The 14,796-nt window shown below is 50.1% G+C and overlaps 1 protein-coding gene across 3 annotated transcripts in view; it reads right to left on the bottom strand.

Moving 5' to 3' along the window:
* Positions 1–12,387, bottom strand: part of LOC130371681 (pleckstrin homology domain-containing family A member 1-like) — a 31,040-nt gene extending 18,653 nt beyond the window's left edge. For all 3 annotated transcript variants that reach the window (XM_056577537.1, XM_056577538.1, XM_056577539.1), the window contains exons 1-7: positions 12,269–12,387; positions 7,160–7,459; positions 5,168–5,224; positions 4,183–4,228; positions 3,433–3,530; positions 2,733–2,876; positions 1,600–1,737 (exon numbers count right to left, since the gene is read on the bottom strand). In XM_056577537.1, coding sequence (XP_056433512.1) covers positions 1,600–1,737; positions 2,733–2,876; positions 3,433–3,530; positions 4,183–4,228; positions 5,168–5,224; positions 7,160–7,300 — 624 coding nt within the window. In that variant the 5' untranslated portion in view covers positions 7,301–7,459; positions 12,269–12,387. The remainder of the gene's footprint in view (positions 1–1,599; positions 1,738–2,732; positions 2,877–3,432; positions 3,531–4,182; positions 4,229–5,167; positions 5,225–7,159; positions 7,460–12,268) is intronic.
* Positions 12,388–14,796: the final 2,409 nt, after the last annotated feature.

Genomic DNA, 14,796 nt, shown 5'->3' with positions numbered 1-14,796 from the left:
CATTGACACTTCGTCACGAAGGAAACTCTGAACTGTCAAAACAAGAAACAATGGCGGACAAATCACTCGGGAAAGTGCCGGTGGAGCGATTAATAGTTTTAATTCCAGAACATGTCTAATGGGCTCTAGCCAGGATACGTAGTAACGTCGGGTCTAGAATGTGTTCGTTGCTAGGCGATAGAAAAAACGCTCTCGGCGCTTATAGGACAAAAAAACGCTGCCAGCTTTTTTGTTTGTTGAAAAAACGGTCGGCTCAACTTTTCCCTATTACAAAAAACGCTAGATGTGAACGCGGCCTTAGGGGTAGTATTATTCAGGAGTACAAATGTCAGGCCAAGACAAGCAGCAGTAGCCTACAGTCACACATAGCATACACACAAAACAAAAAAATCAAACTAAAACAACTAAAACTGTCAGTCAGGAGAAGGGTAATATACATGGTGGACTCTATAGACATAATTCACCATACTGTGTTATTAACATGTTTTCGTTCTGTGTAATAGGGACACTGTCTCTTTAAGATCACGTGTCTTATGTGTTGATATGCCGGTCGGTGTGATGTTTGAATTTAACAGATTTTATATGACAAAATGAAAGACCTTGCTCGTTGAGGTGAGAAATTGTCTCTTCCCTGCTTTTATCACAATTTCTACAGTCTATAGACAGAACGTGTTACCTGGGAGAGTTTGTCGACGGCGGAGCCGTTATGTTTAAAAACATAATGTCTTACCTGGCCGAGTGTGTCGCTGCGGGGTGAGAGTGTGTGTTCTTACCTGGGCGCGTGTGTCAATGGCTGAGCAGTTATGTTTTAAAACATAACGTCTTACCTAGGCGAGTGTCGCTGCGGTGTGTGTGCGTGCGTGCGTGGGTGTGTTCTTACCTGGGCGCTAGTGTCGATGGCGGGGCAGTTATCTTTAAAAACATAACGTCTTACCTGGGCGAGTGTCGCTGCGGTGCTTGCGTGTGCGTTCTAACCTGCGCTTGTGTCGATGGCGGAGCCGTTATGGTTAAGGGCGAGTGTCGCTGCGGTGTGTGCACGTGCGTGTGTGTTCTTACCTGCGCGTGTGTCTATGGCGGAGCCGTTGTTTCAAAACATAACATCTTAGATCGGCGAGTGTATCGCTGCCATTGTCTTGACGTACTTTGTGTGCGCATGCTTGTGTGTGCGTGCGTTTCCGTGCATGTGTCGCTGCCTTTGTCTTGACGTGCGGTGTGTGCGCGTGTGTGCGTGTGTGTGTGTGTGTTTCCACGTATGTTCGTGCGCATGTGCGTGTGGGTGCGGTGTATGTATGCGGTGTGTATGTATGTGCTTGCGGTGTATCTATGCATTTGCGCGTGCTGTCTGTGAGCTGCAGGCTGCTTGGCACATGCGCACATGAGTAACTGGTGCGACAGACCTGCTATTATAGTAGTAAGATAGTTAGTTACTGTGTGTGTGTACAGTATATTTGACTGTGCACATTGTGTGTGTGTGCGTGCGTGTTTGTCACCGTGTGTTTGTAGGCGCACGCGTGCGTTCGTGCATGTGTGTATTTGACTGTGTGCGTGTGACCGTGTGTGTGTGCGTGTGTCACAGTATGTGTGTGTGTGTATACTGACCACTGCTCCCTGTTTTACACAGAAGCCCGCCTTGATGAGGGCCTGGTCCTGAGCCCCTCTGGACAAAAAGAAGGGAAGCTGGTTCTGGCCCCGCCTCCTCCCTCCTCGCTCCGCCCCATTATGCCCCTCCCCTTGTTCCTAACGCACACAAAAACACACACGCACACAGACACGCGCACACGTACAAACACACACAGACACACGCACACACACACACAAACAAAAACACACAAACAAACACACGCACACACGACACACACACACACAAAGAATGCATGAACATAAATGTCCGCAGGAGCATACCAGTAACACGCTTCAAAACCACCAGAGACCTCCTCTAGAGCTCCTGCGTATTACTTCTGAGAACGTGACACGAGGAGAAGAGGAAGAACAAGAGATGGAGAAGGAGGGAGGGTTCAGAAGGGAGTGTGTCTCTCTTAAACATCTGGACAAGGACGCTGATATGGCATCCATGAGGTTTGCATTCCAGTGCTGACTGCACAGGCTCAGGCTGCACAGGCTCAGACAGGACAGGTGAGGGCCTGCCGTCAGGAAACAATGCAGCTACTGCTGCCTCGAGCAGACGGACTCCCGCAGAAATGCAGGAGAGGCCGAGGGAAGTCAAGGAGAGGGTTTCTGCCTTGATGCCTTTTTATGTGTCTGCTTGTGTGCGCAAGACCACTCCGAGGTCTTCAGTGGCCTCAATGAGGGGCCTCTGAAGGGCCAGGAGACACAGGACCCTCTAACCCTTAGCCTCTGAAGGGCCAGGAGACACAGGAGACACAGGAGAGGGGCAGACCTAGTGGCCGCATGCTACACAACCAAGGTCAAATAAATCCTAAGGTCATCATGACTGCCTATATGGGGTATTAAAAAGGCTTGAATGCTCTGTGGTGTGCAAGTGGGGCTGCTTCAGTAAAGAGATAAGAGAGAACATACGTCTGGTTCTGCAGACAGTGGATCTAGATGCGTTTGCATCGCTTTCTTTAACCGCCTGACTTCAGGATTTCTGACTTAAGTGTGTTCTCTACAGATGCCACCTGCAGTGTTTGTAGGTGTGTGTTATCAAGGAGCAGAGCGGTGGTTTGGATGAGTGGACAGGGGACTCTGTTGGGGTGGGGGGGGGGGGGTACCTGTGTGGCGGTGATGATTGGGACCCCTCCTATGATCTCCGTCTTGTACGACACCTGCTTCATGGCACCCAGCAGGTCCTGGGGGGTTTCTCCGTGGCTCTGGATCTGGGGCTGGGGGGCGTGGCTCTCGCCTGACTTTGGTACCTTGAAGAGATGTCCCCCAATAAACCACACACAGAGGAACGGGTTAAGGATTGCAGGTCACTATTAAGTGGTTGTCCGAGGAGTTACCAACTCCTCGGTGGTTGACGGGGAGAGGCATGAGCTTTGGAAGCCTCCGGTGCCGTTTATACCTAACCCACTTCCGTGAGATTGGAACGTGTGACCGTAAGAGAGGCACACTGCAGAGGACTTAAGGGTTGGTAAGAAACACTGTTGAGGACCATCGTTGAGTTGGTCTTTTGAGAAGGAATTTGACATTTCGTTTAAATGCTAAAACAAAAGGTTCCTAACGTAACATAATAAGAAAAATATCTGTGTTGATATGGGTTTGTGTGTGTATGTGTGTTTATGTGTGTGTGTGTGTGTGTATGTGTGTGTGTGTGCGTGTGTGTGTGTGTGTGTGTGTGTGTGTGTGTCTATGTATATCAAGTTTTGTAAATGCATATATATATGTGTGTACATGCATATGAATGTGTATATATGTATGTGTGTGTGAATATTAATGTGTGTATGTATATGAATGTGTATATGTGCTCACAGTGATCTTGGTTGCTTTGTTCAGCACACTGATCCACTCCACCAGATCCTGCTGGTCATTGGCCTGCAGGTAGATTTTCCTCATTCCTGCATTAATAACTAGAGAGAGAGAGAGAGAGAGAGAGAGAGAGAGAGAGAGAGAGAGAGAGAGAGAGAGAGAGAGAGAGAGAGAGAGAAATAACAGATGGAACACCAAGCCATGCATGCAAAACGTAAGCTATAAATAAGTGTGTGGTGTGGTGTGGTGTGTGCGTGTGCGAACCAGTACAATGCGGGGGAGGGGGACATAGAGGCTCCAGGTTTCAATTGGGTCAGTAATATCCTGACCATGCACGCACAAACACATACACACTTCCACTCTCACACACACACACACAAATACGTGCACCCCACCCCCATCGGTGAACTGTTTCCTGCTATTGAGCATCGAGCAACTACTGTAAAATTCTGTTAACTGGCAGACCGCTACGCTACTGTTAGCACCGGGAGAAAAGCCCTCCGACATCCCAGCGGAAACACGGCCGGCCAGAGGGGGAGGGAAGAGAGGAAGGGAAGGAAAGGATGAGGGAAGAGGTAGAGGAAAAGGAGAGAAAGAATTTTTGAGAGAATTTTTTATCCCGCAAATCAGAAGCCAAAGATTGGTTTCCACAAATAGGGATGCGTTAAACACACGGGTGAGAATCAGACACTAGAAATAATCGGACCTTGAGAAGCAGAAGGACAATGAGAAGCTAAATGGGGCCGAGCTTACCGAAGCAGAACTCCGCCTTCGGACGCAACTTTGTGGCATCGCTGACCTGGGGGGGGGGGGGGGGGGGGGGGGGGGGGGAGGAGAGAGAGAGAGAGAGAGAGAGAGAGAGAGAGAGAGAGAGAGAGAGAGAGAGAGAGAGAGAGAGAGAGAGAGAGAGAGAGAGAGAGAGAGAGAGAGAGAGAGAGAGAGAGAGAGACAGGGAGAGACAGGGAGAGAGAGAGAGATCAGCAAAATAGATATAGAGGTGGATTCAAAGATGAAAGGGAGATGAAAAGAAGAAGAGAGAGAGAAGAGCAGAAGTAGGCACAGAGGTCAAGTGACACTAGAGAAGTGTTGTACATGGTGAGAGAATCCCATGGATGAACTCTTGTACCATTGTCTTCGCCATAAATAGATGACAATAGCACTCTGTTTCGGGCACAACACATACCTAAGCCCTATCATCATAATGCTAACATTCTTTGTCAATGTTGCAGAACTGTATAAGATCTCACCGGTTCATTCCAGAAGCGACAGCTTTGGATGTCATGAGCATTGAGATCGTTGGTAGCATGGTAGCTGTGAAGCGGTGTGTTTATTCGTAACAACAGTATAGTACAGTATAAACTACTCAAAAGTTATGACTAGATAGCAATACCTGCCTTAGACGACAAACATAGCCGTACCGGAACCGCACTAATCAAGGACATCTCAAGTTTTGACTAGATAGCAACACCTGACGACAAACATAGCTGTACCGGAACCGTTTACCCCGACAAACCTTTTCATCCGTAGTGCAGAATAGTAGAATGAGCTTACCTGAAGGGATGGATGTTGCAACTAATCAGGATAGTTGCAACAGTTGACACAAATCAGGTAATTTTCTGGAGACTGTGTGCGCGCGTGCGTGCGCGTGTGTGCTCTGCGTGCATGTGTGTGGGTCTGCATGTGTGCGTGTGTGTGGTTGTATGCGCTCTGCGTGCATGTGTGTGGGAGTGCTGCTAACCTTGGAGATATAGGTGAGTTTCAGCGAGCCCACATTCTCTGCTCCTATGGGCAGATTCTATCAAAAGAAAAAAAAAGAACTCAGTACATAATACAACGCTATGATGCATAATCACCCAGCAAGCAAAAGTATATAAAAGGATATGCTCTCAAAACCTATTGGGATGTATACAATGTAAATAAATGAGACTCATAAGTCCAAATCCAAAAGTACAGATGGTTTAGGGAAAACTTTGGGAAATGGACATATAGTTCTGATTTGAATTGATTTATAGTTTTAAGTTGATGCTGTTAAATACTTGAACACGGCCCAATACAGGTATGAAGAGGCTCAGCAGAGCTGAGGGAGAGGAGGAGAGACGAGAAGGCTAGAGGGGAGAGGAGGGGAGGATGGGGAAGGAGAGGAGTTGACAGGAGAAGAGGAGGGGAGTTGAGAGGAGAAGAGGAGCGGGGATAAGGAGGCTAAGGGAGGACTTGAGAGGAGTAGAGGAGGGGAGGAGAAGAGTAGAGGAGATGAGGAAGCTAGGGGAGGAGAGGAGTTGAGAGGAGAAGAGGAAAGGAGGAAGGGAGAAGAGGAGAGGAGATGAGGAGCGGAGAGGAGATGAGAGGAAGAAAGGAAGGGAGTAGATTAGAGAAAGAGAGAAGCAAAGAACAGAGAAGTGGATGGGAGGGACCAGGGGAGAAGAGCAAAGAAGAGAGACCAAGAATAGAAGACAAGAGGAAGAGAATGGGAGAGACAGAGAAAAAAGAGAAAAAGTGTAATAAATGATCTGTACGTTGTTGGGGTCCACAGTGGAACCATCATCTCATCGTCTATCAGCACAAGAGGTCCCTGTAGTACCATTGACATTATAACAGCACCGCTAATTGACACACACACACACACACACACACACACACACACACACACACACACACACACACACACACACACACACACACACACACACACACACACACACACACACACACACACACACAGAGTGGTATATTCAACCTCAAACTCGTATATTCAACCTCAGATAGGTATATTCCATCTCAGAGTTGCAAATTCAACCTTGGATGGGTATATTCAACCTCGGACTGGTATATTCAACCTCAGAGTGGTATATTCCATCACAGAGTGGTAAATAAACCTTAGAGTGTTATTCAACCTCAGAGTGGTATATTCTGCGTAATCCACAGTTACCTACAGCAATAAGGTACTTTCATCAATAACGCCATTGCTTATTTATCGACCTAATCAATTGAAGTAAAAATATTTTTCTCTTATCTTTGAGCAGATTGTTTCAGTGTTGTCAAGGAAACATCTGGTCAATAGTTATTTACCTTCATTTAGTATTCAACTATTGGCCGGTTTATTTAGCTGTTAGTAGGCCCCTAATACAGTACTTGAATACCTTCAAGAAATTCAGACTTGGTGCAGAATTACAGAAACTACAAGCCAGTCCCAAAATATGCTTTCCACAAACGTGCCATTTTTTGAGGCGGGTCAAGGTGGAGGTTGGGGGTTTGGCCCTGAGCAGCTTGCGGCCACGGTACCATGCGCTCGTGTTTACAGTGGATGTATCGCAATGGAGAGGCGCACACAACTTTTGGCCGTGTTCTGTAAATATTCTAGAACACTCCGGGTGCTCCAGCGGCAGTCCTGGAGCTCTATTTACATCTACACATAATATCATATTATACGATATCTATATCATATAATATATATTATAACGGCCAAAAGCTGTGTGCGCCTCCAGACGATATTATGAATCTCAAACGACTGCGTCGGGTTCTCGACGTCTCTGCCTCTTCCACTTCCACATCAATCTGAAGTAGACTGAACATGGAGCTGAAAGGGATTGTTGCCCGCGATTGTTGACCGCGATGGTCTCCCTCCAGAGCCCCGCTACCCGCAACCGAGACACATACACATAATGACAACCCACATTGTTACACTAATGTGTGTGTGAGTGTGAGTGTGTGTGTGTGTGTTTGGGTATCTAACCTGCGGGTTGTCCATGTACCAGAGCAGGCTGCCCTGCTGTGTGTCCAGGATGAAGTATCGCCGCAAGAAGCGGCCGCTGCCCTCGTTCTCCTCGACGTCCAGGAACCCACAGATGCGGTTGGACCGATCCACGTACGGCATGGCGCCGGCCTTCCCAGCTCCCTCGCACCGGGGGGCATCACCAGGGGACAGCCACTAGGGGACCAGGGGGCATCACCAGGGGACAGCCACTAGGGGACCGGGGGGCATCACCAGGGGACAGCCGCTAGGGGACCGGGGGGCATCACCAGGGGACAGCCACTAGGGGACGAGGCACAACCAGATAAAATACAACATGACCAAATAAGGACAAAGAATCATAAAATCAAAGCTTCTACGTACAGTTCTACGTACAGGTCTAGATACAGGTCATCAGGTCTACGTAAGGGTCTACATACAGGTCAACGTATAGGTCTAGATACAGGCCTAGATACAAGTCTAAAGGTCTACATACAGGTCTACATACAGGTCTACGTATAGGTCTAGATACAGGCCTAGATACAGGTCTAAAGGTCTACATACAGGTCTACATACAGGTCTACGTATAGGTCTAGATACAGGCCTAGATACAGGTCTAAAGGTCTACATACAGGTCTACGTATAGGTCTAGGTACAGGCCTAGATACAGGTCTACATACAGGTCTGTGTACAGATCTAGATACTACAGTTCTACGTACAGGTCTACATACAGGTCTAGCCAGGTCTTGATACAGGTCTACACACAGGTCTGCGTACAGGTCAGGATACAGGTCAAGGTACAGGTCTACATACAGGTCTACACGTTTAAATACAGGTCTACAAAGATATTATTTCGGGTTAGGGTCCGATGATGGATGGCAGTACGATGGTACGTTTTGCTCGGAGATGGAGAGACATAAACACACAGCCTCTATGTCAACCAGCAGCACATGCCCACACATACAGACTGGCTGGTGACAGACAGACAAAGGTCATAAATGGAAGTATCAGTTTGTGTTCCTCAATGACAAACCATAACAATTAGATTTGTATTAAAATGCGCATGTGTGTTTGCGTGTGCGTGTGTGTGGGGGTTTCACCTCAAGCATTCCTGTAGTGTGATGTCACAGCTGGGCAAATACTGACACTTTACTGCCTCTGTCACGTTAAAATTGTACCGGGGGCGAAAATTGTACCGGCCTACGTCATCAGTTGTTTACATCTTGACAACCTGCCTGGCAACAAACGACGCGATCGTCTGTTGCCGGGCAGGTTGCAAAAAACATTCGGCTCATGTTTCCAAAAGACTAAATAACATAATACAGATAACGGATCGCTAGATAACACTTGTTTTTACTTTATATTTGTATTGTGGGGAAACGGGCGATCGCGTCAAATGACGTAGGACGCAAATGTTCAAGAACCTTCCTACGTCATTTGACGCGATCGCCCGTTTCCCGGCAACAGACGATCGCGTCGTCTGTTGCTATTCGATTAAACAATTAAATACAATACAAATATAAAGTAAAAACAAGTGTTTTTTGCAACCTGCCCGGCAACAGACGATCGCGTCGTTTGTTGCCAGGCAGGTTGTCAAGATGTAAACAACTGATGACGTAGGCCGGTACAATTTTCGCCCCCGGTACAATTTTAACGTGACACCTCCAGCACACACACACACACACACACACACACACACACACACACACACACACACACACACACACACACACACACACACACACACACACACACACACACACACACACACACACACACACACAACTGTGTAAGCCTCTATTGGCAATACCATGCTCAGACAAGTTGCATTTTAAATGTGCTATTATCATGAGTTACGATTGCACATGTATATTTTTTAAACCTCACAGAAAACTTTTGTATGTAGGTATCGTCAGTATGTCGGAATGTGTCTGGGCTGCTATTCTTACTACACTCGTTTTACATCAGGCATGATGATAATGGCGCAGGGGTTTTTCTAGAAAAAATTCACAAGGGGGAAAACGGAAAAAACGGTGCGGAGCTTTTGAAAATTTGCAAGACAATCCTTGCTTTTCTTCACCCCGCGGCACGACATTTTAAAAACACTGTAAACTAAGTCACCAAACGCTATATTTTCTTTCTTCTCAGACACTCTCAGATTCACTGAACTGATAAATTTGGTTCGGGAGAAGAGATAAAAGCCCGCCTACACTGTAAACTGATTGGTTGACTTACCGATCCAGGCCAATCAGGAGGCGCTGTCACGTTAAAATTGTACCGGGGGAGAAAATTGTACCGGCCTACGTCATCAGTTGTTTACATCTTGACAACCTGTCTGGCAACAGACGGGCAGGTTGCAAAAAACATTCGGCTCATGTTTCCAAAAGACGAAATAACATAATACAGATAACGGATCGCTAGATAACACTTGTTTTTACTTTATATTTGCATTGTATTTAATTGTTTAATCGAATAGCAACAGACGACGCGATCGTCTGTTGCCGGGAAACGGGCGATCGCGTCAAATGACGTAGGAAGGTTCTTGAACGCGTCATTAGACGCGATCGCCCGTTTCCCGGCAACAGACGATCGCGTCGTCTGTTGCTATTCGATTAAACAATTAAATACAATGCAAATATAAAGTAAAAACAAGTGTTATCTAGCGATCCGTTATCTGTATTATGTTATTTCGTCTTTTGGAAACATGAGCCGAATGTTTTTTGCAACCTGCCCGGCAGCAGACGATCGCGTCGACTGTTGCCAGACAGGTTGTCAAGATGTAAACAACTGATGACGTAGGCCGGTAAAATTTTCGCCCCCGGTACAATTTTAACGTGACAGCGCCTGAGGCTCACGTGCACACTGCCTCATGCAGTTTCTAGATCCCTCTCTGTTGTGCTGCGCGCTCGCTACACAGATGCGAACGCGGTTAGGAGCACGTCTGTCTCCTGTGCGCGGTCTTGCTCGCTCGCTCTCTATTCCGGGAGATTTTAAGTAATTTAAAATTTTCGACAAGGAGGCGCTGGGTTGAAACAAGGAGGCGCAGCGCCCCTCTTTCCCGGTTTAGATTAACCCCTGATGGCGGATATAAGGCAGGATATAGTTGACAGCTGAAGAGGTCACCCAGGGTCACTAAGACCAGACCTGCGCCCTAAAGAGGTCACCCAGACCATCCCCACTGGTCTGCTGGGCTGATAGGTCATCCAGGGTCATCCAGACCATCCCTGCACTCTACTGCTGGGCTGAAGAAGGCCTATACAGTCACCCGCTGCATGTCTGTATGGATAGCTGGGCTATGTCACTAATCATATCATTCTGGCATAATGTCACAATCCAGGCCTCTGCTCCACTGACTTATTGTTCCGACCAAGAAGAAAGCCCTGGGGCCTCATGTACTAAGACTTGCGTGGATTTCATACTGAAACTTGGCGTACGCCAAAACCCAGAAACTATCTTACGCACAAATAAATTCAGATGTATCAAAGTGTGCGAACGCATGGATCCAAGCACGTTTCTTTTGTACATCTCGATCAACGTGGAATTGAGCGCACATGCCGAGGTGCCAAACTCCTCCCTGTCCACGCCCTCATTTAAATATGCAATTTCATTTAAATAGGCCTCTGGACCTGAGATTCACCTCTTAATCCGATCACCTGGCACCATGAACAGAGGCAAAAAACGAAACTTCACGGAGTCTGAGCTCGAGATTTGGCTCCACGAGGTAGAAATGCGCAAGCATATGCTATTGGAACCCTGTCAACAGGGATAAATGCAAAACAAAAGAGAAGTGAGTGGGAGTGTGTTTGCGAGGCCGTCAATGCAGTGGGGTCTCAGCAGCGCACACACTCTGAAATTTAAAAAAAGTGGTCAGACCTCAAGGTGGAGGTGAAGCGGAGGGTTTCTGCCCACCGCCGAAGCGTGACCGCAACAGGTGGGGGGACGGGAGTGGGGGAACTCTCCCCCTTCGATTTGAGAGTGGCCGCTTTGATCGGTGACACAGCTCTCACCGGAGTGGTGGGAGCCCATGAAGGGGACGCCGATCATCCCCAAGGTAAATATGCTGAAGTCATAAATGCTGTAATTATACTGGTCATACAATTGGCTGCTTGCAATACACATAAGTCGTGCGTAAAGATGCCAGGATATTAAAGACTTTGACTCGTGTTTATTAACTTAAATTTTTTATTTTTGAATAGACAAGCAAGGAGAGGGCACGGATTGCTCCGTCGGCCCCGGCGTCTCCTCCGTCGGCCCCGGCGTCTCCTCCGTCGGCCCCGGCGTCTCCTCCGTCGGCCCCGGCGTCTCCAGCGCCCTTCGGATTTGACCATTTGCGATGTCCTCTAACAACGTACGTATCGTGAACCTACGGACTTCAGTGGGGGTTTCATTCCGTCTGCGCACGGCACCTTCTCAACGAGCAGGTGTGCGCCTGCAGCCAGAGGGGGCGCCAAAATACCTATTCCCAACACAATGTTATGTAGTACTTCATTGATAACCGCTACGCAGCGCGATTTCTTTTTTAGTGCTCGTGGCGCCCCCCATGTGACTTGGCGCCCCCCGCAAATATGCCGCCCCGGGCGGCTGCCTGGTTCGCCCGTACCTAAAACCGCCACTGCATGTGCAAATCACTCTGAGTCATTGTTTTCACCTTTTTTTCCCAGTTTCCCAGCGTCACCTCTAAGTGTCGCCAAAGGAACAATAGCTGTAGAAACGTGCGTACGACAGCTCTGGAGCTGGCGTGGGGACCGCACATTTTTACGGTCATTTCACGTTTTGTACATCTGAACGTGAGCGTGGAAAAGGACGTACGCCACGTTTTTGTGCGTACGCAACCTTAGTACATGATGAGGCCCCTGGAGAGGTGGCTAGGTGGAGCGACGCGTAAAGGTGTCAACTTTACTCGGCAATCATTCCTAGATGATAAATAAAGTCGATGTTACCAGGCCCATCACACCGACCGCCGTATGCCCTGGTAGCCACAGACCCTTCGTCAGTTGTTGGTTACATCTGGTTAACCTGACGCGTTTTTTACCATATAGTGTGACATTTATTCCCGTTCCGATCCTTATTTAAAAACGAGGCCAAAGCATGAGATCTGCGCGTCATACTCACAATAGTCGGGCTCTTCTGGAGTTGTATGTGGCGTTAGGGTCTGGCGTGGATGAGCCGAGTGTTGCTTCAGCCCATTTCCACCGCGACTACAGACCGACCCGGAGGAGAGCAGGGCGAGGAGAGGCTTTCACTTCCTATCTCCGCAAAGGATCACGGGAAATGTAGTTGACTAGGCCCTGCTCATCTATTAGCTAAACCAGCGACCTGCACGACCTGCTTGCACTACTTTTGTGTTTATTTAAGTCTTAGGCGACTTATCTTGTGGTTTTCTTATACATTTTATTATTTTATATCATTACGTTGTTGAAGGTAGCCTGGGATTCAAGCATTTCATTGCTGTTTTTGTGAATATGATGTTACGGTTAGCGGTGCAGGTAGGACCCAGATGCAGACGGTTTAGGGAGAACAGCACTTTATTTCTGCCAAAATGCAGAGGCAAGGAGCAAGGAGCAAGGGAACACAGGTGACAACTGAGAACACGCAGGACGAACTAACCACAATGACAGCACCAGGAACAAAGGAAAGACAAGGGCTTAAGTAACAAACACAAGACACGCAACGAGGAACAGCTGAGACACATTAGGGGAGGGAGCAGTAATCGACACAGGAGGGAAACACACCAAAACACGACACAGACCATGACAGTACCCCCCCCTTAAGGGTCGACTCCCAGGCGACCCACGACAAGCAAAAATAAAACACGAAGAAAGTCAAACCCAAATAGGGTGGGTGGAGGTGAGCCAGGAGGAGGGAATAAAAAAAAATAAAAAAAAAAATGGACTGGGGCAGAGCGGAGGGGTGTCAGGCGGGCAGCCAGAAAACTGCCCCAGGGCATGAGGAAGGCGGGACCCCCAGGAAGGCAAGGTAGAGGGCTGGTTACCCCTGGAGGAAGGCCAGGTAGAGGGCGGACCCCCTCTGGAAGGCGGGACCCCGTCAGGAAGGCAAGGTAGAGGGCGGGTCCCCTCTGGAGGAGGGTGAGGTAGAGGGCGGGTCCCCTCTGGAGGAGGGTGAGGTAGAGGGCGGGTCCCCTCTGGAGGAGGGTGAGGTAGAGGGCGGGTCCCCTCTGGAGGAGGGCGAGGTAGAGGGCGGGTCCCCTCTGGAGGAGGGCGAGGTAGAGGGCGGGTCCCCTCTGGAGGAGGGCGAGGTAGAGGGCGGGTCCCCTCTGGAGGAGGTAGAGGGCGGGTCCCCTCTAGAAGGCGGACCCCCTCTGGAAGGCGGGACCCCACAGGCAGGAGCGGAGGGCGTGCCTCCCCTGGACGGTCTGGAGGGCGGGCCCCCTCCGGCAGGAGCAGAGGCCGGGCCCCCTCCGGCAGGAGCAGAGGCCGGGCCCCCTCTGGAAGGAGCAGGGGGCGGGCCCCCTCTGGAAGGAGCAGGGGGCGGGCCCCCTCTGGAAGGAGCAGGGGGCGGGCCCCCTCTGGAAGGAGCAGGGGGCGGGCCCCCTCTGGAAGAAGAGGAGTGGGCTCAGGAACCGGACAGGGCTCGGGGACTGGAGTCAGTGCGGGAGTTGGAGTGCCAGGAGGAACCGGGTGGTACCCCATACTCACCACCCCCACTCTGATTGTCCGTAAAGGAGAAGGCTGGTAGCTGGGGACCGGGGGCAGAGGCTGGTAGCTGGGGACCGGGGGCAGAGGCTGGTAGCTGGGGACCGGGGGCAGAGGCTGGTAGCTGGGGACCGGGGGCAGAGGCTGGTAGCTGGGGACCGGGGGCAGAGGCTGGTAGCTGGGGACCGGGGGCAGAGGCTGGTAGCGGGGAACCGGGGGCAGAGGCTGGTAGCTGGGGACCGGGGGCAGAGGCTGGTAGCGGGGAACCGGGGGCAGAGGCTGGTAGCGGGGAACCGGGGGCAGAGGCTGGTAGCTGGGGACCGGGGGCAGAGGCTGGTAGCGGGGAACCGGGGGCAGAGGCTGGTAGCGGGGAACCGGGGGCAGAGGCTGGTAGCGGGGAACCGGGGGCAGAGGCTGGTAGCGGGGAACCGGGGGCAGAGGCTGGTAGCGGGGAACCGGGGGCAGAGGCTGGTAGCGGGGAACCGGGGGCAGAGGCTGGTAGCGGGGAACCGGGGGCAGAGGCCGAGAGCAGGAGCGTGAAGGCTTAGGCCGGTCACCAAAGTCCGGTGGCAGTGGCATGTAGCTCTCCGGCCAAAAGGTTGTGGGGTTGAGCAGCTCGACTGCCCACTCGGGTAAGACGTCCCTCGACTCAGGCCTTGACGCAACAGCCCTGCACGTACGCCCCAACACAGCCTCCTGCTCCTTCCTGCTGGGAATGTTCTCCCAGCCATCCATAGCTTTGATTATCTAAACTAACAAATCCTCCAACTCACGGAAAAATTGAGCGTCCGCTGGGTCCAATGGTGGTGCTGTCATACTATTACGGTTAGCGGTGCAGGCAGGCAGGTAGGACCCAGATGCAGACGGTTTAGGGAGAACGGCACTTTATTTCTGCCAAAAGGCTAAGGCAAGGAGCAAGGAGCAAGGCAACACAGGTGACAACTGAGAACACGCAGGACGAACTAACTACAATGACAGCACCAGGAA

The sequence above is a fragment of the Gadus chalcogrammus genome, chromosome 18 (genome assembly GCF_026213295.1).
Source record: "Gadus chalcogrammus isolate NIFS_2021 chromosome 18, NIFS_Gcha_1.0, whole genome shotgun sequence".
NCBI classification, from domain to species: domain Eukaryota; kingdom Metazoa; phylum Chordata; class Actinopteri; order Gadiformes; family Gadidae; genus Gadus; species Gadus chalcogrammus.
Note: the sequence above shows the minus strand (reverse complement) of the source record. Positions and strands in the feature narration are given on the sequence as shown.